Source organism: Podarcis liolepis, assembly GCF_965112155.1.
Source record: "Podarcis liolepis genome assembly, chromosome: Z".
Classification (NCBI taxonomy): Eukaryota; Metazoa; Chordata; class Lepidosauria; order Squamata; family Lacertidae; genus Podarcis; species Podarcis liolepis.
This window is the reverse complement of record NC_139570.1, coordinates 23658274-23680553: the sequence shown is the minus strand read 5'-3', so window position 1 is coordinate 23680553 and position 22280 is coordinate 23658274. Positions and strand designations below refer to the sequence as shown.

General features: G+C 40.9%; 1 protein-coding gene and 1 long non-coding RNA gene across 2 annotated transcripts in view; one reads left to right on the top strand and one right to left on the bottom strand.

Annotated features, from left to right (window-relative positions):
* LOC310698149 overlaps nucleotides 1-22280 on the top strand; it is a 196295-nt gene that overhangs the window by 65173 nt on the left and 108842 nt on the right. The window lies entirely within an intron of this gene.
* The window catches only part of LOC310697899 (uncharacterized protein), a gene marked incomplete at its 3' end in the record, with an annotated part of 67578 nt that continues 53037 nt past the window's right edge, over nucleotides 7740-22280 (bottom strand). The window contains exons 3-4 of the mRNA XM_083484501.1: nucleotides 11052-11140; nucleotides 7740-7832 (exon numbers count right to left, since the gene is read on the bottom strand). Of these exons, the coding sequence (XP_083340627.1) occupies nucleotides 7740-7832; nucleotides 11052-11140 (182 nt within the window). The remainder of the gene's footprint in view (nucleotides 7833-11051; nucleotides 11141-22280) is intronic.

Sequence of the window (22280 nt, the reverse complement as noted above, 5' to 3'; positions counted from 1 at the left end):
CCCTTGGGCCTGGCCTGGAAGCTCCAGCTGGTGCAGAATGCAGCAGTTAGAATGATGATGGCAGCCAACAACATGTGATACATCTGCTAAAAAGTTATTCAATGGCTGCCCATATGCTACTGGGGCAGGCTCGAGGTTCTTGTGTTGATATAGAAACCTCTGAAAAACTTGGATTCAGTATACTTTAAGAACCACCTAAGCCCTTATATCCCAGTTTGATCAGTGAGATCATCAAGATGAGTGCTTTTAGTTGTATCCCATGTTACAGAAGAACAACTAGCCTCCACTAGCCTCTACAGCATTTAGGTGTTGCTGGTTCTGTACTGTGGAACTGTCTCTTCCAGCCTTGTTTTGTCAAACATGCTTGCTTTTGACTTTCAGGCATCTCTTGAAGACCTTTTTTCACTGGCAGGCCCTTGCAGTTGCTTTAATTCATTTACCGTTTTGGTGATTATTTTCATTGTTTTAATGGTTTTGTTGTACCACTGCCTTGATATTTTATAACATGGAGGTACAGAAATACTTTTCTAAACATGAATGAATATTATGTTAGGTAAAATTGCTTGCAAAAAAATGTGCATATGAGGCAAAACTGCATACAAAATTGCAGTGTGAATTGCTGACAAAATTGCAGGGGGCTTCCCTTTAAAAATATATATGCAGAAATATAGTGAGTGGCTGTTGGAATCCAACTCATATCAGCCTCAGCTGTAATTGCCGGAGGTCAGAGATTATGAGACTGGCAGCTAGAAATGTAAGAAGGCATCACTTTCCATTCTGCCTTGTTTTCGTCTCATGCAGCACTGTTTATATTCCACTGCAGTTCGACTTCTGCTGTTGGGAAATTGTGTAGCTTATGTAACTTACATAATTAAGTAGCTAAATTATATTTAAAAATCATGCTGTTGTTACATTATGCAATCCCGTTAATTTCAGCGCTAAGGAAAAACAATGCAAATGAGGGAGAATATAATCAGTTACATGTTATTTGTGTACTGAAAGCAACAACAGCAACAGTGAATACTGATCATATTCGCTGAAATGATTTCTGTTTCAGACATGGAATGAATAAACAAACACTGCCAGTTTCTGCTCCAATTTTTGTTTTCTTCAGAATTCTCAGACAGCCCTAGCTGCAATCCAAACCATCGGAAAGGTCAAAGGTCCCTCATCCCTGGTTTATACTGCCCTTTCTTTTATTTTACTGCAAGTCTTCTTTTTTAAAAAAGGCATTCATGATTGCCATTTCAAGTCAATGATGTTTCCATCAAATTATAGTGCATACTGTGAATTAGACTAGGTGGTACAGAAGACATAGGTTAGAAAATTAATTAATGTCTCGATGTTGTCTTTTTGCAAACTGAAATCAGCTCTGTTGAGAGCCAACTCAATTTGATTCCTTTTATTCCAGCATTGTTTCCATACCAGCTCATCTTTATTGAGAACTTTGTGATTGTAACAGCTGGTGCTTGAGTTTATTCCCTGCCCTCCCCCTTGTTCTTCATCCTTCCCCCCCCCTCTTTTGCATTATGTAATTTCGATTGTATATCTGAGATCAGTGACTATCTCATTTTCTTATTGATTTGTAAGATGTCCTGGGAGCCTCTTCACTGAAGAGCAGGGCAAAAAGAAAAAGGTTTAAATAAATAAATAAAATCGACATTTCTTATAAGTACACAGGAACATTAATGAGAAAATCCACTTGTCTAAGGTTAAATATTATCCATACTTTAGAGTAGTCCTGGAATATAAAAGGGATAATTTTTAGCATGCTTGCTTTTCACTCATAATTAAGGTTTAATTGGCGAGTGGTGGCTGCTTTTAATAATTTTGTATTGGGAAATTATAGTGACTTTCTCAAGGGTGCATTCAAGGAGGAAGTACTTTGGTATTGCCTTGTATAAAAGAGAGAAAATATGAAGTCCTCAATATATTATCCCAAATGGAACGTGGCCCTCAACAGGAAAAATAAATGCTGTCCACTCCTGTGTTACCCAAACGCAATATCCATTACGCAAATCCTTTGGAAGCATCTTTAACATCTCTAAAACGAATTCCTTCAGAAACAAGAAGGCTGGGATTAGAACACTCAATTCTTTGAGTTTTGCTGCCACCAGATGCATGGACTCTCGTGTCATTAGGTCATTTTTAGAGAGACTCGGGGGAACTGATGGTTACCATACTTTGAGCAAGCCTCCAGCCAACTACAAGAGTGTGCTAAACTACAATAACAATTGATTCCATTGTGAGGTGAATGATTAATTCCATTGGGATCCAGCCAGTTGGTTGTTGCAAAGGTAACCAAGTGACAGGGTGGGGCATACTGACTCTATTCATAGCATAAAGCTAATGGCTGGCTGGGTGGAAAGAAAAACTTGGGTCAAACAGACAGGGCGGTCAAACAGACATGTATTTCTGAATCCTCAGTGTTAAGGGTCCCTTTATTTCCGATATGCAGTTTTCTTTATGTTGCTAAAATGGCACCAAGTGCACACAAGGATGAATTTAGAGCCCATGTAACTACCCTAGGCCCCTTGGTGCATTTGTTGGCTGCAGAATTTCATGACAGAATTCACACAGAAGTAATTCTGCATGCGGTCCTTCTAGCGTGTTGCTAATGGCACAGCAGTAATCGCTCCTCACCCCATTGCTGCAAAAGTCAAGTATTTGGAAGTTACTGTTTTTTCTTCAAGGCACAAAAAATGCACAGAAAGCACCTGGGGCAAGCAGTATCCCAAGTAGTCTTCTCCTTTTTGCTGTTGGGGTGCTTCCCCTCACTGCCATCCACTGTTTCCTGTGATGCAGATTTAAGTGCCCAGAGTTTTCTTTTTTTGGAATGAAAAGTTCTCAGGCAAAATTAACATAAAAACAATGTCAGTAATGTTTTTTTACAAACAAAAAACTGGCCCTAGCACAAATAACCCCTGTAGCTATTTGTCTGCAATTGGGCAGGTTTACTGTGTACGGGTACTTATCTGAAGTATGCCATTTTCATACAAATTGCCCATAATGAATAAAGGAGATTAAGTAATTTTATTTTTTCTGACTACCACAAAAGTTAGCACTCTGAAATTCGACAGGTTTCATGCCCTCGAAAGGGTCTGCCATGCCTACAAAAGCCATACAATTCTGCAAAAAATAATAATGAAAAATAGATGGCTACATTTGGAGGATTTCTTTTTAAAGGTGTCCAGGGCACACATGGACACACACAAATTGGATCTATTTGTGTGACCAGGCCGCGACAGCCAAAGGCCCCAGGGATCGTAGGAAAGGAATACTGACTCTGACAGCGTGTTATGGAATTAAATAAGGCCACAACTTTATTAAACTTCTGAATGTAGGAAGACCTTGGCTTAGGCCTTGGGTGTGTACCCCTCCCAGCCCCCCAGCTGGGGGAACTGGGGAACATCAGGGTAAATGGGATATGGGGGTGCACTGCGAGATGTATGTGTAGCAGGCAGCCAAGCCCATATCCCCACATGCAGGGTAGTTCACTGACGACCTTTCAGTGTATGACCAGTGACACCCATATATATAACCCCTTTAAGAGGGGGACCCTGGAATCATCGCTGCATGGGGGTGAGACACCACTTCAAAGCCACCACCAGCACCCCATTATAAGGAAGAAAAGACTAAACGATTTCACCCAAGGCCATAAACCACCTAAGCTGTGACAAATTGCTTTGGGGAAGACAAAACCTGCCAATGCAGGAAAATTTCTTCCCGGTCCTTCAACAGCAACCAGTCAAAGACCACAGCAGCGCCCGCTAAACAGGAAGAAAAAGTTGACCTGCAAACAAGAAAACATTAAACTAAGGGAGGGGAGGGTGGGGAAATCTCCTGAGCCGACTGCCTGGCTACTGTTGGCTGCACCCCCTATATATTAATGGGCCTGGCCCCACCTCCCAGCAATGAAACTTAACTACCAAGGCTGGGCATGAACCTCCAAATATTAACACTGAGAGGCAGGCCAGCCCCTGTTTGCCATTAAGCTCCCTGGGAACTGTAGTACCACATGCAATCCCACAAAGGGCATCCACAATGTAAAGTGTGAGTGCTCATTGTCTTTAATTTGGAAGGCTTTGTTTTTTCTCTGGTGGAGTTATTGTGCCTTCAGATTTCATTCACATTCACATGTGCTAACATGAAAAAGTTACAGCTTTCTTTTTTAAAAATTCCTCAAAATAGTGAATGGAAAGGCACAAAACTTCATTTTTTTCTCACTCAGGATTCCGATTCTGTCTTCATGTTGAATCAGAAACATCTAAAGTGCTTTAGTGTGGTGTATTGGTTAAGAGCGGTAGACTCATAATCTGGTGAACTGGGTTTATATCTCTGCTCCTCCACATGCAGCTGCTGGGTGACCTTGGGCTAGTCACACTTCTTTGAAGTCTCTCAGCCCCACTCACCTCCCAGAGTGTTTGTTGTGGGGGAGGAAGGGAAAGGAGAATGTTAGCCGCTTTGAGACTCCTTCGGGTAGTGATAAAGCGGGGTATCAAGTCCAAACTCTTCCTCCTCTTCTTCTTCTTTCCCCAAGCAGGATACAAAGTGAATCTGGTGCACACCACTGCTAAATATACATGCAAGATCTACTGAAGAATGCTTTGGTTTTTCATATGTTCAATATATGATATCCAGCTGTAAAAAAAATTCTGTTTTATTTTTATCATCCTTTCCTCAATTTGATTTAATTAGTAAGTTTTGACCACCTGTCTAATCAGAAATTTTAGTTCTCCGCCCTGCACTTACATACATAAACGATGCTTTCTGCATTTTAGCATAATAGCACAATTATCAAATGCAGCACTAATTCCTAAGATTGTTTTGGCAAGACCTTTGAAAATTATGAGGGATAAGCTGAAGATTGTGTAGTAAAAATAGTTTTTTAATGGAGACAAAGAAAGGAAGGAGAGAGAGAGAGAGAGAGAGAGAGAGAGAGAGAGAGAGAGAGAAGAGGAGGGGTGCTACCACATACCTGTTCAAGGAGGAAATTACATCCATAGGGGAAGAAGGAGAGATTGGGCAAGATAACAGAAGAATGCTAAAGCTGGAAGAGCAGAGGGCACAGGAAGAAACATGATAGGAAATAAGGGCCAATCACTGTTTCTTGGCCTAATCTACCTAACAGGGTTTTTGTGAGGATAAAAAGAAACCAAGAACCATGTATGACACATTGAGGTCATTGGAGGAAAATAGTTACCTTGCGGATCAGTACCTCCTTGTACAGTATCTTCCTTTTGGTGGCTCTGCTGCTAACATGGCTGGATGCTTCCACTTCCTGGTTCAGAGGGCTGGAAAGGCATACCTCAGCTGGTTCCATATGTCCACTTGTTGTTTCTAATAGCCACAGAAATGGCCATTTATACTCTAATGTACATATTAGCACATACTAAGATACCCCATCTGTAAATCAAGGGCAGAACACAGCCAAGGTTAAGTTATTTCCAAGTGCCATTGATTTTCTGTGGGACCTTGATTTTTGCTAACTGCAGAGCAAACTGTTTATAGTGAGCTAATCCATGCAAATGAACTTAAGCATGTAGCTGGCAGCATAACTTAGAAGCATGGCTGCCAAGGAGAGGATCAAGAAAGAGTATACTTTGGCTGGGAAGGAAGAGTCAGCCCAAGGAGAAGCATCCATAGGATTTAGACTGCAGCACTGAAAAACAAATGTACACACCACAGTAAAAGTTCTCCCATGCAAGCCTCCCGTGAAAATTGTGTTATTGGTTAACCTTATTCACTGCTGAAGGTCCAAGTAATGATTTTGTGTTCCCCATTTTGTCTGAAACACTATGTAATGTCTGAAGAGGTTGAATAATTTCTACTTTTCTCCCTCTTGCATTCTCCAGTAGTTGCACCAGAATAGCACTCTATCAAAAGAAAAGAAAGAAGTGTTGAAAGTCGAATTCCTCTGAAGAAATATTGAAAGGAGCTTCATTCAGTTCAAGCTGCTAAATGGTTTTATTTCCCATTTTGCTTTCCAGAGCTTGGAATGCCATAAAATAAGTTTTTGTGATTTGTGCAGGGCATGAGTAATGAAACACATTTTGTGTTTGCTATGACTACCACAGTAACTCTCTCTAACAGTTCCTAATTGTAGAGAATACACAATAAGATAATTGGGGGGGGGCAGAGCTTTCATTTCCCCCACTATTCAATTGAAATACATAAACAATCTATGATGCCAGACCATAATGCACTGAACACTTGCTTTGTATGTAGGCAGCCATGTGAAGTCAGGTACAAAGAAGCAAACCTATGATTTTTGAAAATGAGGAACAAGTTGACCTCCATCACATCATTGACCTAAGCAAGTATATTTATAATAGGGTTGTGAATCATGTGTTGGAGGTTATCAATAAATACTTCTGAGAAATCTATTATCTTCCTTAACAAAATACTGTTTGCCCAGAAGTTTTTTTAAAAAGAAAAAAAGAAGTCTGTCTTTATTTTATTTTATTTTTAAAAAGACTATTATAACTTTTAGCCTGGACCACCAAAAATCATGGTTATAGCGTAAATCCTCGGGAGATAGTGAGTCTCCAGATTGTAACTCCCTGGTAGTAGAGAATACAAAATATCTGCAGAACTGACATCAAGTACACTCAGGCTGCATTCACAGGCAGTTTATTTCATTTCCCAGCTGTTTTCCTAACTGTTCATTTCCACATTCCGTTCGAGCTTTCACATGATAAAGCACCACTTCTGGAAAACTAAAGAATCATAGTGCATGTTTAGCTCTCATTTCTGTGTTATTTCATTCGGAGGGGGGGGGCAGAAAGGGTGAAGGAGTAGTGAAATTGTCTAACCATGTTCGTTGTTGTGCCATACCACACCCATTAGTCTGAATTAAATTTAGTGAGACATGGCAGAACATAGGACAAAAAGCCACCATTCCACAACACAATGCAATGTAAAAAGAACATTCAAAACTGGGACAGAAACCCTAGCATTAAAATTGAAATAGTACCAGAATATTCCCACTTCTGAATGCACAATCAGAGATGGATTTAGGGTAGTGCAACCGGTTCTGTCGCACTGGGCACCGAGCCTAGAGGTGCTGTGGGGTGTAGCAGCTTATAACTTAGTGAATTGAGCAAAATGGAAGGTGACAGTCTGGGAGCCACCAAATTTTGGCCTTGCACAGGATGCTGCTGAAATTTGAAAGACCAAAGTCCAGCCCTGGCAGAATTATCATGAATATTATTGCGTGACTTGTCCTGATTATAATACTAGTGGTTCTATCCTGCATTATAACACTTTTTTTACACTGCATTACCCCCACCCTCAATAGACAGACAGACAGACAGATGATATAGATTCTATTTGGGTTACCATATGACAAGCCCTTTTTATAGTATATCTGAAGGAGCGTCTCCACCCCCATCGTTCTACCCAGACACTGAGGTCCAGCACCGAGGGCCTTCTGGCGCTTCACTGCGAGAAGCCAAGTTATAAGGAACCAGGCAGAGGGCCTTCTCGGTAGTGGCGCCTTCCCTGTGGAACACCCTCCCACCAGATGTCAAAGAGAACAACAACTACCAGGCTTTTAGAAGACATCTGAAGGCAGCCCTGTTTCGGGAAGCTTTTAATGTTTGATGTATTATAGTATTTTAATATTCTTTTGGAAGCCGCCCAGAGTGGCCGGGGAAGCCCAGCCAGATGGGCGGGGTAGAACTAATAAATTATTATTATTATTATTATTATTATTATTATTATTATTATTATTATTATTATTTCATGGGTAGAGTTGTCACAGCAATCCATAGTTGAAAGTAAAAGTTGGCAAATGTCTCCTCTTTTTTGCTCTTCAAAATATGGCAACCCTATAAAAACAAACAGAAAAAGAAGAAACATACATGAAAACGTAAAAATAATGTTACTTACAAAGTGGGGCACATATCTACCCTCCACCCCCCTTTTTAACAAACTTTGTTGAAAATGTTAAAAACAATTACCAAACGCTATGTGTTGTCTCAGTTTTTCATCAAGACTGTAAAATATGACAAGACATTAGTTAATATATACATTTGTTTACTTATTTAAAAGTATTTATTTGCTTGTTCAGACCCAGAGAACTCCCCCCTAAATAAACACACATTTTAGTTTTGGTTTTTGGCAGAATTTAGGCCACAACTTTATTGATTACAGAAAAGTGAGTGGTTGCATAAGCTCTGGTTCGACTAGCTCCCTGCACCCTTGCAGGCAGCACTGACCCAGGGCACCAGCATAGGTCAGCCAAGGGTGAACACCTGAGGTAGGTGAAAAGCTCAGGAACAGACTCTGATCACTCCCCAGATGCTCCCCTGGTCTCATGCATGGGCACAGCCCCCTCTTGCAGGATGACCAAACCAAGTTGAGTCCCTGGATTCCTTTAACAGAATACCCTTCTCATAGGGATGGCGAGACCGTTCTCCCATCCCTATCACTTGAACCAGTGCCTATCTGCAACCTTACAAGTTGTGATGATTTGCTAAGTGGCAGGCAAAACCCAAATGGCAACAGCCAATCAGCCAAGTGGGGAAAATTCCTGCTGTGCCCCTGTCCCAACGACAGACGACACATGATGGCATAGCTAGGTCAATCGCAAAATGCCCCCAAAGTAGGGAGAGGTGGGCGGGTGTTCCGATGCACGAGCCGAAAGAGGAAGCTCTGGGTCACATGCATAGGTATGTATAGGTCCCTTGATCCGTTTAGACTGCACCCCATTGGCCAAATTAAACCCAGCAACAAGGGACCTACAAATCGGGTGTTTTGGCTGTCCAATATACCCACGCACAACTAGGAGGTCAGTCTCCAGGTCTCATTGCAGCACATGCCCTCTTTTAGGGAGGACACAATATACAACTGGATCATAAAGATGTAACGGTTTGCAACAATATAAAATAAAAACTGAACAATAAAATAATAAAAAGTTTAAAATACTTAAAATTAAAATTCTAATGCGTGGAGGGGAATCATAATTTGTTTGTTGTTTATTAGTCTTGTAATTTATATGCAAAGAATGGTTACAATTCTAGAGAGAAGACAGTGAGTGCACTCTGGCAGCAGATTCACCACTCAAATGCTAGTTGAGTGCATTGCCTCTGTTTGGGGGAGCGGCTAAATTGCCACTTACCTGGTTCTCCAGGGGAGTGTGTCTCAAAGCTATGCAGTATTCAGCACGGCCATGGGGGGGGGGGGTACCAGAGCCTTCCCCCATAGTCATGTGATTTTTGTGGGAAGCACCAAATTGAATTGTCTAATCCAGGAGGAGCTGGGAGGCAGTGGACCTGACTTCGCTCAGGCCTGTGAGTTTTCTACAAATCCAAGCTGTGCCTGGGCCTCCCAGCTCAGACTTTTGTTGGACTTCCCATCCACTTGCCCTGTTCTGAGTGTCCACCCCAAAGTTGAATGGGCCAGTTTGTGTATGGACCTTGCTATGGTATACTTGGTCTCTGAATTTGGGTCCAGAGAGGAATTTGGCCAGTCTGAAGGTTTTCATCTACCTCATAGCAATCGTCACAAATTTTGGCAGATAAGGCATTGCGGTGGTGTTTCCCATCTGGTGGTCCACACAGGGACCGATGGGCCATAGTGGCCTTCTGGGTGGTAACGCTGACAGAACACTCCAATTTAATGCATGACCCTCAATATAGGGTTGATCCATCAACCAGCAGGATTGATACCTGATACATACCCAATGCCTTCACCAAAGCCTACTTACATCTGCAATCAATAACAGTTGGGCCTATGTCAACCCAGCACTAATTCCCTGCACCTTATTTCTGCCCTTCAGTGGCCCTGCCCATGCTGCATGCTTCCTACACATGGGTCCACAATAACAGCTCAGGTTTTATGCATCTAGATGTCCTGATCTTATAGGTTACGTAAACCAGACAACCATTGGCATTGGTTGTCCCTTTGTATTATGGAGCATCCTTTGGCTCTGAGTTTATAAAAGAGACACATTTACACTAATAGCCCAACTTTCTGTTATTTTTACAGTTGTGTGTGTGTGTGTGTGTGTGTGTGTGTGTGTTTATGTATTTCAATGTAACCTCATAGCCAATGATTTCTGGGTGGTGTCCATTATTTTTTTATTTTTGAAAATGCAATATTAAAACAATAAAAAGGCAAATGCAGCATAAAAGACAACAAAGAACAGCAGAGGGAGAATAAATAAAATGAATCAATATCATAAAACTCTCATAGCACAAGCAAATCCTAACTTATTGTTCTTAGAACGGGGGGAGGGGGGAGGTCATTTCTCCTCCTCTTAATCCATGAAGGCTTTTGAATATACAAGTACAGAGGGTAAATCTTTTCTTAAGTGCCATAAAGACTATAACCCTTAAATGGTATAAGGCAACCAAAGCAATGCAACTGAGGTAAAGAAATTTAAATCTTTGATCTATGTAGCTTCTGAAAAAGATGTTTTGCTTAAGCACAGTGTAGCCAAGTATGAATTGACAGAGGTATAATCACTGGTGGTTGGTTCCAGCCTTGTGACAGGTAGGCAGTTCTAGAAAAAGATGTGCACAAGGAATGAGATTCTATTCTGTATGCTTCAATCATTTTTCACTGTGCAGAAAAAGTTATGGGGGAAATGAATGGAGAGTGCATGAAAGCCATATGCATTGTTAGCAAATGAAGACACTGTTTGCATATGATAATTTCCATGTTCACGGGATACCAAATTTATTTAGCAAGGCCACAATCCACATAATTCAGAGAAACTGCTTTGCCAGAACCAAAAGCTTGATGTATTCAAGGTCTTCCTTAAAATGCCGCAAAGAGAAACTTTGCTGCACGAATTAAGCATTCCTTGTGATAAAAGACATTCGTGTTGTTTATAGCACTTTTTTCGTCCCTATATGGCAAAGTGAAAAATGTATTTGAGGCCAAAGGAATAGCATATCTTGGCAGAGCGGCTTAAGCAGATTTCCTATTCACTGAACAGATAAATGAAGCCAGAGAAATACGTTAGAGAAACTGCTGCTTTGAATGCTAGCCCATTGCCTCACGATATCCTCCGCAGGAAATAGACAATCACAGGTACTCACTGTCAAATCCAGTTTCCAGCTGAGATGCAGAGCCTGCTGCACGCATTGCAATACAACCTCTGTCCTTCTCCCTTTAACCAGTTGTTTCTCTTTGGTATGAAACAAACAAAATGGAAATATACAAGACAGAAACAGTTATTTCTTTCACAGCTGGTGACTGATAATGGGGCGGTTACACCACAAAGATAATAACAGTACAATAATATGTATAAAGATTTTTTTATGAGCTAAATATCTTTAAATGCAATATGCAGTATCTTTTTAAAAGAATCATATGTGGCATCTGAGTACTATAAACAACGGAGGGTTTGTGACATTATTATTTTTAAGAAAACCACATTTATTATAGCACAAATGTTGACCAGTTGATTTCTACTGACACATGAAATGTTAGTCTGAGTTGCAGGTGTGTGTGTTTGCACATGCATGTGCACATAAGTGTGTAAGGCTGCCATCATGCAGCCCCAATTGGAGGATTTGTAATGCTTCATCACAATCCTGGATTTGCATGAAGTCAGGGCAGAGTAATGAGTAAAACAGAATGCAGGTTGCACAACACTATGGCCATGGCATAGGAGTGAGAAGAGAGAATCATAGAATTCTAGAGTTGGAATGTGGCCTGAGGGTCATCTAGTCCAACTCTCCAAAGAAAGTGATGGCTTAAAACAATGGCAGGTGCTTCAGTAAAGCAAGGATGAGAGAGGGAACTGAGAAGAAAATTGTGGTTTTAAACAACAGCAGAGGTTTGAGGAAAGTACCTTCATATGATGGAGTATTTGAAGGTTCTGCATCCTTTTAACTTAGGCGAACCGATTCACACTTTCAAAATTGCTAGGAGAGTTGGAATGCAGTTATTATTTGGTTTTCACATTGCTCTGAAATTTCTGAGGCTCAGCTCAGAAATGTGCACCAACATGAGTGTTTTAGATTACAATGCATGCAAAAATGCATATTTTACTAAAATGTGTTAATGTGTGTTTTGGATAAGCTTTGCAAAGGAAAGGGCAAGCTGATCTCCTTGAAAGCATGGGTTCTCTGAATGTCACCAGACCTTATCCTTCTAGCCAATATGGCAACACTAACATACACATGAAACAATGTGGTGCTTTAGAAGAGGAACGTATGTAAATTGGAATCAAACATTCCAGAATGTCAGTACAGACTTTTCTCACCATTGCCTTTTTGCTATTTTAAGCAATGTGGAATAGCTAATGCTAACCAAGCATAACATAAAAAGCAACTCGTGGCAGAATTAAGCTCAGTGGGCATCTTAACGGAAATGGGTTCAAAATAAAGACCTGATTGAATAATTCAGTAAGTACCATGTGAAGAAACTTAAAAAACACAAGCAACCCAAAAAAACTATTCAAGTCTACAATGATTTGTGATCTGGAATGGAAAGGATAAATTAAGTCTTGCTATTTTCTTTCTCATTCAAATGTGAATCATAGAATCATAGAACTGTAGAGTTGGAAGTGATTGTGAGGATCATCTAGTCCAGACATGTTCAACTGGTTGACTGCGATCAACAGGTAGATCCCTGGGTGATCGTGATCAATCGCGGAATCCTTATTGATCGCGGGATTAAAAAGGAGAGGGTTGAATGTCTCTGCTCCCCTCCCCCCTTTCTCAGTTCCTCCGTCGCATCATGCGGGCGGTCATTTGGCATTTGTTGATGTTGATTGTGGATACAATGATTGTCTATTTCACCCTTCTGAGTAATACCCCTCCCCACCTTCTCACTATATAGAAGGATCTGGCAACTTCTGTTTCAGTGTGGTCTTTAAGGTGCTACTGGAAGGAATTTTTTTATTTTGACTATGGCAGACCAACACGGCTACCTATCTGTAACTGTCTATTTCAGTGTGTGCGTTTGTTAGTTGTGGATTTTTCAGTGAGTGATGTACAGCATTTCCCCATAAAAAAAGCTCAGCAACTCTTTTCTATCCTTCACAAAAAAAGCTCAACAACAACTCTGGTCTGTCCTCCCCTTCCACCCACGCTCCTCCTCCCTCCAGTGACAATGGATAGATTACTGCTAGATTTGTTTATACTGGGAGTAGATCGCAGTCTCTTGGGGATTGGATGTGCCTGTATCTAGAGGCATACTACCTTTAACAATGGATATGGAACATAGTCATTTGGGCTGGTAGCAAGGACTGTTTTTCAGCTGGAACTCGCCAGGACTCAGTTCCAGCACCTCTCAGGTTGGCACCATTGCCATTGTAAGAGAACAATGGAGATGGTCATGGTAAGTGCAGGCACCTCTTTTTCTAGAAAAATACCATTGGTCAAGTTTGCTAGGGCTGATGCACTTGCAGTTCAGCAACAGCTGGAGGGCCAAAGGAGCCCCACACCAGCATTAGATGACAGTGTGTATTATTTCTCTTATTTCAAAGTGTGGTTAGTCAGCCCTGCTGCATTGGAATCTTTCCTGCCCATTCCATGCATGGAAAACTTAACATAATCTAAGCAACAGCAAGGGAAGGAGTTGTTCCAGTGAATGTATCTGAACCCACAGGCATGCCCACCACTCACATTTATTCACACACTTTTGGTAGTTCAAGAGATATAGGATTTTTTGCTAGAGTTATGTGTGTTTGAAATGCAGTTGTGTTTACCCTTAACAATATACCCACAAGACGTTCTCACACAAAAGGAATAATTGACCCCACCTATTGACCCCACTAAAGTCTGTCTTTACAAGAGAATTACTGTAACTATTGTTATGAAATATGCCAGGCTCCATCTCCTCAAATGAAGGGATAACCGCTTCTGTAAATTTATATAATTCTGGCGGAGGTTTAAAACATTATAGACTTACTCTTTGTTTTGAAGGGGCTCCTGTGCCTGTAAATTCCATCCACTTTTGTCAAAAAAAAAGCGGGAGGTTATGGATCCCCTATTACTGTGAATGGGAAAGGCAGAGCTTTGTATTATAAAGAGTGGTTTGGAACCCAAAGCACAGATTAAAGTGGAGAGAGCGTATAACAACCCAGAAAGGGATCAGATATTTGTATGTGTATACGCACAGAGAGATGCAAGGCAAATCTTTAAGCCTCTACACACCTCTACTATGGTTATAAAGTGGTAAGCTTGGCTCCTTTAATGAGAAAGATGACCACTTTCCAATATTGCTAGCAGCCCCTAAAAAGCATATAGCCTTATCTTTTCTTGTACAGCAATTCCTGGAGGGAACAAGGATAAGACTGTTAAAAATGTATTTTCTAACTTGAGTCAGTTAAGCTGCATTGATAACAGACCTGGGCTTTTTTCCTTTTTTGCCTTGAGATACAAAACCCATTCAGCAGTTTATTTTTATGCTAACTTATAATAATTTATTCGGATGGAAGTGGATGTGTATTTAATGAAATGCATCACAGTGGTCACTGGTTTGTGTTTTTAGGAAAAAAACCACTGAAGCAGTTTTAGGAAACACAAAAGCAAGTTGGATTGGATGGGAAATGGGCATTTTGGGTGAGGTGACAAACCCCTCACTGAGTAAAACAATGTGAAGTCATTCACACATTGAGAGCAAATGTTATACTGCTTCTTTTGCCCTTAGTAGTGCCACATGTAGCCACTTCTGACCAGCTATGCATTGGTGTGATGTCAGTCACACATTAACCCCTGACAGGGTGTGTGCGCCAACCTTTTAACCATTTACTATCCAATATTCCCTACCCCACCACAGGCCTGAGGTTTCCCAGTTGTGAAGAAAGAATTCAAACATGGTTCAGCTGTCTTCTGTACAGAGTTATGGTGGTGCATCTTGCCCCTTGTACCAGCTAGCAAAATATTTTGAGCCAACCCTGATCAAAGCAAGCACGGTTCACCTTGAATAGCCTCCCCCAAATTTATTCTTCTTGTACCCCATTCCTCTTTTCCTCTTCCTTAGACAGTTCTTCGATAGCTGACTGTTGCAGCTCAGTATAGTAGCTGCTGACATTGATGTCCATACCCTGATCTTCAGCTACAAAGCCTGCAGCTCTGAAAACTTGTGGCAGCGATCTTTCCCTGGAGACCCTCTTGGCCCAGAGGTCACATTTTTCTCCTCACCAGCCATTCAAAACAAATCACAATGGGGGAAGAGGTTGTAACTCAGTGGCAGAGCTTAGTTTGTGTCTTAAAGGCCCCAGGTTCAATTACCAACATATCCAAGGAAAGTTAGGAAGGAGTATAATGCTGAAGATCTGCTGCCAGTTAGCATTGGGAAAAATTGAACAAGATCAGGGGAGGGGAACCTCAGGCATGGGGCCCAAGTGAGACCCCAAGCCTTTCTGTCTTACCCTTGAGACTCTCCCCACACCATTGCCCCTCCCTAACCACACTTATGCTGTTTTCCTAGAAAAAGAATGCCAGAACTCACCATGAACACCTCCCTTGTTCTCTTGTAATAGCAATGGTATCCACCTGAGAGGTGCCACCCTAGGCGGCTTCCAACATATATAAAAGCATAATAAAACATTAAACATTAAAAACTTCCCTATACAAAGCTGCCTTCCGATATCTTCTAAAGAGTGTATACTTATCTCCTTGTTTCGGAGGTCACAGAACTCTATACTTTCCAACATTTCTCCAATGAAAATAGGGATGTCCTAAGGAAAAGCGGGACATTCCAGTATCTAGTCAGAAACCAGGACAGCTTCTGTAAATCCAGGACTGTCCCTGGAAAATAGGGACACTTAGACACTTGCACTCCATAGGCACTTTTACCTGGCTGGAATCTCTGATAGCGCCTCTTACTTGCCTGGATGAAGTATACAGAAGGGTGTGTGAGTGTGTGTAGAATGGTAAAATTCATATTTGTTGCTCCACCCACTTTTGTCCAGAGTGCTGCCCAGAAGGAAATGTGCTTCTTGTATTAAAACATTTCCCCACTCCTAATCTAGATCAGCCAATCACCCGGCTTGGTGCTGAACAGCTTCTCATGTTCCTACAATCTGAAATCAATAGAAACATTTAGTTTCTCCATTTAGTTAAATGGGCACCCTGAGGTTCTCTGAGCAGTTCCTGCCCCCACCGCTCACCAAAACTCTGGTTTCTGTGACTACTCAAAGGAAAAGCTTAGAAACCCCTGATCATCTTCGACCAAAACACTGAGATCCCTACAATTTAACAGTTTTCAGAATGGAAAAAGAGGGAGTTATTGACAGGCAGGAACAAGGCATCCCAGTTTGTGTGCTCTAAGAATAACAGTGAGAGCCAGCCATGTTAAATGAAATAAAGACAAGCTATTGAGCATAGCTTTTAGTTAAGGTCTATTTTCACCCCATTTTGTAAAGTGGTATTCAATTTAGGTAAATTGACAAAGTTCTTTTCAAACACTCATTTTTAGACTGAAACCGAAGACATATATTTATTGTCAAAAGAGCAGAAAGTTTGAGTCTTAGAAGGGAAATAATAATTGGCATAAAACTTGCAACTTTTTTTTGTTACAGAAAGATTCTTTGGGGGGTGGGGAACAATGCACAGAAACTGCAAAGGTATTAATTATCCCAACACTTCACGGATCAGCCCTACGAATGTGCCATCAGGATGTTTCAAACAATCTGTCTTTGAAATAACAAAAGAGCTATTTTTATGAGATACATATTTCCACATTTCCCCCTTACCCTTAAAAAGATTGCAACAGTAGAAGGAAACCATGGAAGTCTCATTGCACCTGAGGATGCTTGTAGTTGTCTAGTGATGTCTGATGGAAGCATTTTCTCCCCTTCTTTATCACTGCAGCATCCCTCCACAGACTCAAAATATTTAATTACACAGCTGGGCAATTTGTGGAGTTGTAGTTAACTTATGGAAACCAATAAATATTTTTCATTTGTTGGTTAAATGTCCACAGTGGGGCTTAGTTTTGCTTAAAATAGGAATGTTCCAATACTGCTACTTTGCTACTTTGGTTCTAGTTCAATAATAAAGAGGCTTAGTTTTTGCCCTTTGGAACAAAAAAAATAAAAAATCAATTTCCTTAACTCCAGTGGGCTTTCTTAACACCGAGTCCAAGGATTTTTCATTTAGTTGAGTAGGTTAGTCAAATTTATCTTATTCAAGATAAATGTTTTCTTCGTTTGGCAGAAATATCAACACTTCCTGGGCCTGTGTAATCAGGTTTTAATGGAGGCATATGAGAATGCTTCCTTTATAACAATTAATTGAGGACAACAGAAGAGCCCTGCAGGAAAGGACTGACACCCTGCTCTGACATTGGCCAACCAGATATCTATGGGAAACCTGCAAGCTCTGCCTGTCTTATCTGCTACCAAACCAGGTTCAAGTATTGATTGACAAAGCCCTGAACAACTTGGGGATAACCTGAACCCTTCTATCCCAAGTCAACCACTCACTGAGATCATATGCAGGAGCATCTTTGGTCTTTCCCTGAGTTGGTGAGGCTCATTGGACCACAATGAGAGATGGAGCCTTCAGTGCCATCAGCCCAGTTCTGTGGAACACCCTGCCAATTCAGCGGGCACTGTCTGTGCCAACTTTTAAATGCCTGATGAAAACTTTTCGATTCTGCCAGGTCTATGTGGGAAATTAAGAAGAACACATCCCCCCAACAATGGTCCATTGACGTTTGTTTTTCATTTCTTTTTATGATTTTATTGTTTGATTTTATGTTTTCATATAGTTGTCAACTGCTGTGATAATATTTTTTCTGAGACAGCATATATAAACATTCAAATAAATAAATAAGATCTCACTGGTAATTCCTCAGAAGTGGCATTCAGATGAGTATTGCCTCTGATACCAGAGGTAGTGCATGGCTATCATGATCTAGAGTAATGGATAATCTTATCCTCCACAAATTTGCCTTCCAGGTTGGTGGCCATCATGAACAGTATCTTTTGGAAATGAGTCCCATAGTTTAATTGTCTGCTAGGGATGAGAAAACATTTTGATTTGGATTTCTTTTAGTTTCTCATTGTTCTACTCTTAAGTTTGGTTCTTCACATTTCTGCATCAGTTTGTAGCTTTTTAAAATGTTAAGTCCTTATGAAAATCCATTAGCATTTTATGTATCCTTATTACACATGTTTGTATGAAATTTTTCCCAATATACACTTTTTGCAAAGCATTTTTCATAATATATTTTTCTAACACTGGAAATATATTAAGTATGATACTGTGAAACAGGGAAGTCAAATGACATGGTGAAGCCGGGTTGGGGATGTGTGTGTGTGAAATGAAGAAGGAAACAGCCCCTTCAAATTTCCTTGTTTTCCAGAAACAGTCCCAGATTTACAGAAGCGGTCCCAGTTTCTGATTTGATCCCAGAATGTCTGACTTTTCTTTAAGATGAAATGTTGGAGGGTATGGAGTTATGTGACCCCCGAGCCAAGGAGATAAGTAACTCTATGACCTTTAGAAGACACCCGAAGGCATGTATAGGAAAACTTTTAATGTTTGATGTTTTATTATGCTTTTAAATGTGTTGGAAGCTGCCCAGAGGGACTGGGCCAACTCAGTCAGATGGGTGGGGCATAAATAATAAAATGGTGATGATGATGGAACAGGATATCCCTATTTTCATGGAGAATTGTTAGAGGGTGTGTGGAAATTTGGGGGCTGGAGGAGAGAGCAAAATCATTTCTGGATTCCCCCACTGCTTTCTCTCTTCTCCCCCTCCCTGCAGAACTATTTCCGTATCTAGTCAGTATCATTTACTTTGGCCAAAAGCAGGAGCTGAATAAGATACGCACCCCTCAGTTGAAATCTTCAAGTGAGTCTTGACATTTTCTCCTTGTCTTTTTAAAAATCCTATGCCGTTTCTGACAAATCACAGTGGATGAGTGAGATTCAAAAGTTCTTTGATTTTGCACAAAGCCTGGATGTACTGCGATAGGAATTGTGCGGAAGCTTTGATGATATCTTGTGTTTTCAAGAATATCAGTTTTATTATTAACTGTGGGTTCACAAGGAAGGTACAAGGAAGGCAAATAAAAGAGAAAAAGGAGCATGTCAGCTTCTTTGAGAGTGTTGGGATGTTGTAATCATCAGGTTTTAATACCAGAGGATTTGGGGTTTTGTTTAGAATCATAGAAATGTAGAGTTGGAAGGGACCCTGAAGGTCATCTACTCCAACCTCCTCTAATGCAGGAATGTCAACTAAAACATCCTTAACCGATGGCCATCTTACCTCTGTTTAAACACATCCAAGGAAGAAGAGTCTACATCCTTCCAAGGGAGTCTGTTTCACTGTTGAACATCAGTTCTTCCTGATGTTTAGTCAGAATTTCCTTTAATGTAACTTGAATCCATTGGTTTGGGTCCTACCCTCCAGAACATGATCCAGCTTGTCTTTATCCTTCTTAAATGTGGTGCCCAGAACTGGACACAGTACTCCAGGTAGGGTCTGACCAAGGCAGAACAGAGAGGTACTATTACTTCAGATGTAGCCCCACGGCAATCTTTGCAGCTGCAATTCTTGGTAACAACAGCAGCTTTTAAAGGTTCTGAGACACCAGAGATATTAGAACAATTGGTCAAATCCTTTGAAGCTAAAAAAAGGTCTGCAGTTACTTGTTATAGATATTTACCATCAACTAATTTTAAGAAATTAGTGGAACAAAGAATTTGAGGTTCCTATCTAGACAGTGGGAAAGTGTTTTAGTTTCTGTAGCAAAGGTGTCTAACTACGACTTGTACAACATAAAATAATATTTATAATTTACTGAACTCCATTACGTTTAAATAGAAAAGGACTGTCCAAGAGAGCATGTTGTTGGAGATGTTATAATGATAAGACGTCTTTGAAACACATGATTTACAATGTCCTTTGCTTACTAAGTATTGGGAGGAAGTATTAGATTGTTTAAACAGGACTGTGTGGAAAAAGTTTAAATTTTCAGATGAAAATATTCTTTTGAATTACATTCCTACTATATGGAATTTGACAGCTGGACAACATAACTGGATTCTTTGTGCCCTTACTATGACCAAAAGACTGATACTGGTGAACTGGAAAGAGAAATCTATGGTCCTATTCAGTCAATGGATTGAAAATATTGTTCCCCTTTATTCACTTTTTATTTCTGCTTTATATTGTTCAGTTATAATATGCTCCATAAAAAATATAAAACCACAAAAATGCATAACATAGTAACCAACAAAAACATACACATAGTTTAAAAGGCCATAGGTTTTTTTTATAAATTAGCCAAAGACCTTGGAGAAGAGTAATGTTTTTGCCTGCCACCTAAAGATAAGCAACAAAGGTGCCAGGCAAGCCTCTCTGGGGAGAGCATTCCACAATCAGGGAGCCACTGCAGAAAAGGCCTGTTTTCATGTTGCCACCCTTTATGTCTCTCCTGGAGGCGGCACATTAAGAAGGACCTCAGTCAAGCATCCATACCTAAGAGAGAGGGGTGTTATGTATTCAGTGGTCTGTGTTTGCCTGAGCTTGAGTCTGGATTAAGGATTCTGAGCCCCTGTGTTCTGATTTGATGCATGATATCCAATCAGAGAACATTTCAGGATTTGGGCCAGTGTCAATGGTCCTTAAACTCTGAGTTATGATTCGTAGCTTAGGAGTTTAGACAGCCAATAACATTGAGAGTTGGAGTGGCCCAGCCCTTCAGAAATGAATATAAGCAGTTGCTTTGCCCCTGTTGTCCAGTTCTGTTAGTCAATAAAGGTTCTTTCTGTTAACACTGTATCTTGCTCTGTGGGAAACCACCTACATTTCAACAACAGTCCAGCACCTCCACAGGTAAACTCCAGATGTAAAGGAGAAGTAGACTTGTGTGTCATCAGCATATTGCTGACAATATATTCCAAAACTCCAGATAACCCCACTCAGCAGTTTCATGTAGATATTACATGGGGGGTAAGATCAAACCCTGAGGAATCCCATGTTAAAGGCTCCAATGACCATCCAAGTTGGACCAGAACTATTGCAAATTGGTTCCATCTACCCCTAACTCAGACTGCTGCTCCAGAAGGATACCATGCTTGATGGTATCGAAAGCTGCTGAGAGCTCAAGGAGAATTAACAGGGATGCCTTTCCCATGTCTCTTTCCCAACAGAGGTCACCATACAGGTCAACCAAAGCTAGGCCAAAACCCTGATTGAAAAAGATATATACAGTGGTACTCCGCAAGACGAACGCCTCGGAAGACGAAAAACTCGCTAGACGAAGGAGTTTTTCATTTTCTTAGCCGCTTCGCAAGACTATGGGCTTGTTTCGCAAAACGAAGCTTGCCCCACAAGCTCCGGGGATAGCGCAGCGCGCCTTCCCCTCTGTCCCCGGACCCCTTTTGAACCAAGGGGTGGCAACGGGGAGAAGCAATCTTCTCCCCGCCGCCCCTTGCTTCAAAAGAGGGGACAGAGGGGAAGGCGCGCGGCGCTTCCCCTCTGTCCCCGGTCGGTCTCCATAGGAACGAATTGATTGATTTTCAATGCATTCCTATGGGAAACTGTGCTTCGCAAGACGAAAAACTCGCAAGAAGAAAAAACTTGCGGAACGAATTAATTTCGTCTTGCGAGGCACCACTGTAAAATCAGTTTCCTCCAAGAGTGCCTGGATCTGGTCTGTGTTAAGGCTGTAATGTTAGGTCATGGGCCCCACTTAGCAAAGCAGGACTTAATATGGACAGATTTAGCCTGCCTTGATTTAGGATTGAATTAAAATGGCAATATTCCATTCCCCACCCCTGCTCCCCCCCAGCATAATGTTTGTTTCCAAGCTGCTGAGCATTCACAACCTCTTTCTGGTTCTTGTAGTTCTTGTAAACTATTCTGTCTATGGTAGTTGACTGGTTTTCTCAGTAGCATAAATCTCTACTTAGACCTGCTTCCTAAGGCATGTTTGCACAAGGACTGAGAAGAAACAAGGGGGCTGCAATCTATAGGAAATAGGGAACCCCTTTATCCTCCTAAAGAAGTACTTTCTCGTAACTATGATGAAAGGTTCATTTCTATGGCCAAGACTGATGAATAGTATCAAACTGCAATCCTCAAAGTTTAGCCATGCTGTAAAAGTCTATTTGTTGAAAAATATTATTGCTAAGAGCAAGACAGCCTTGGTTTCATTTGAAGCTTTGTTCCTTTGATGGTGAAGTCAAAGTTTGAAAATGTCAGGATTTCAATAAAAAAGATACATAGATTCTTTGTCCCTATTTTTAAAGCATTGTTTGTAACCAGTTCACAATGCTTTTTCAAGAAATGTTTGTAGTACCATAGCCTGAAAACAAGAAGCCTCTTTTATGTAGTCTAAAAATGTC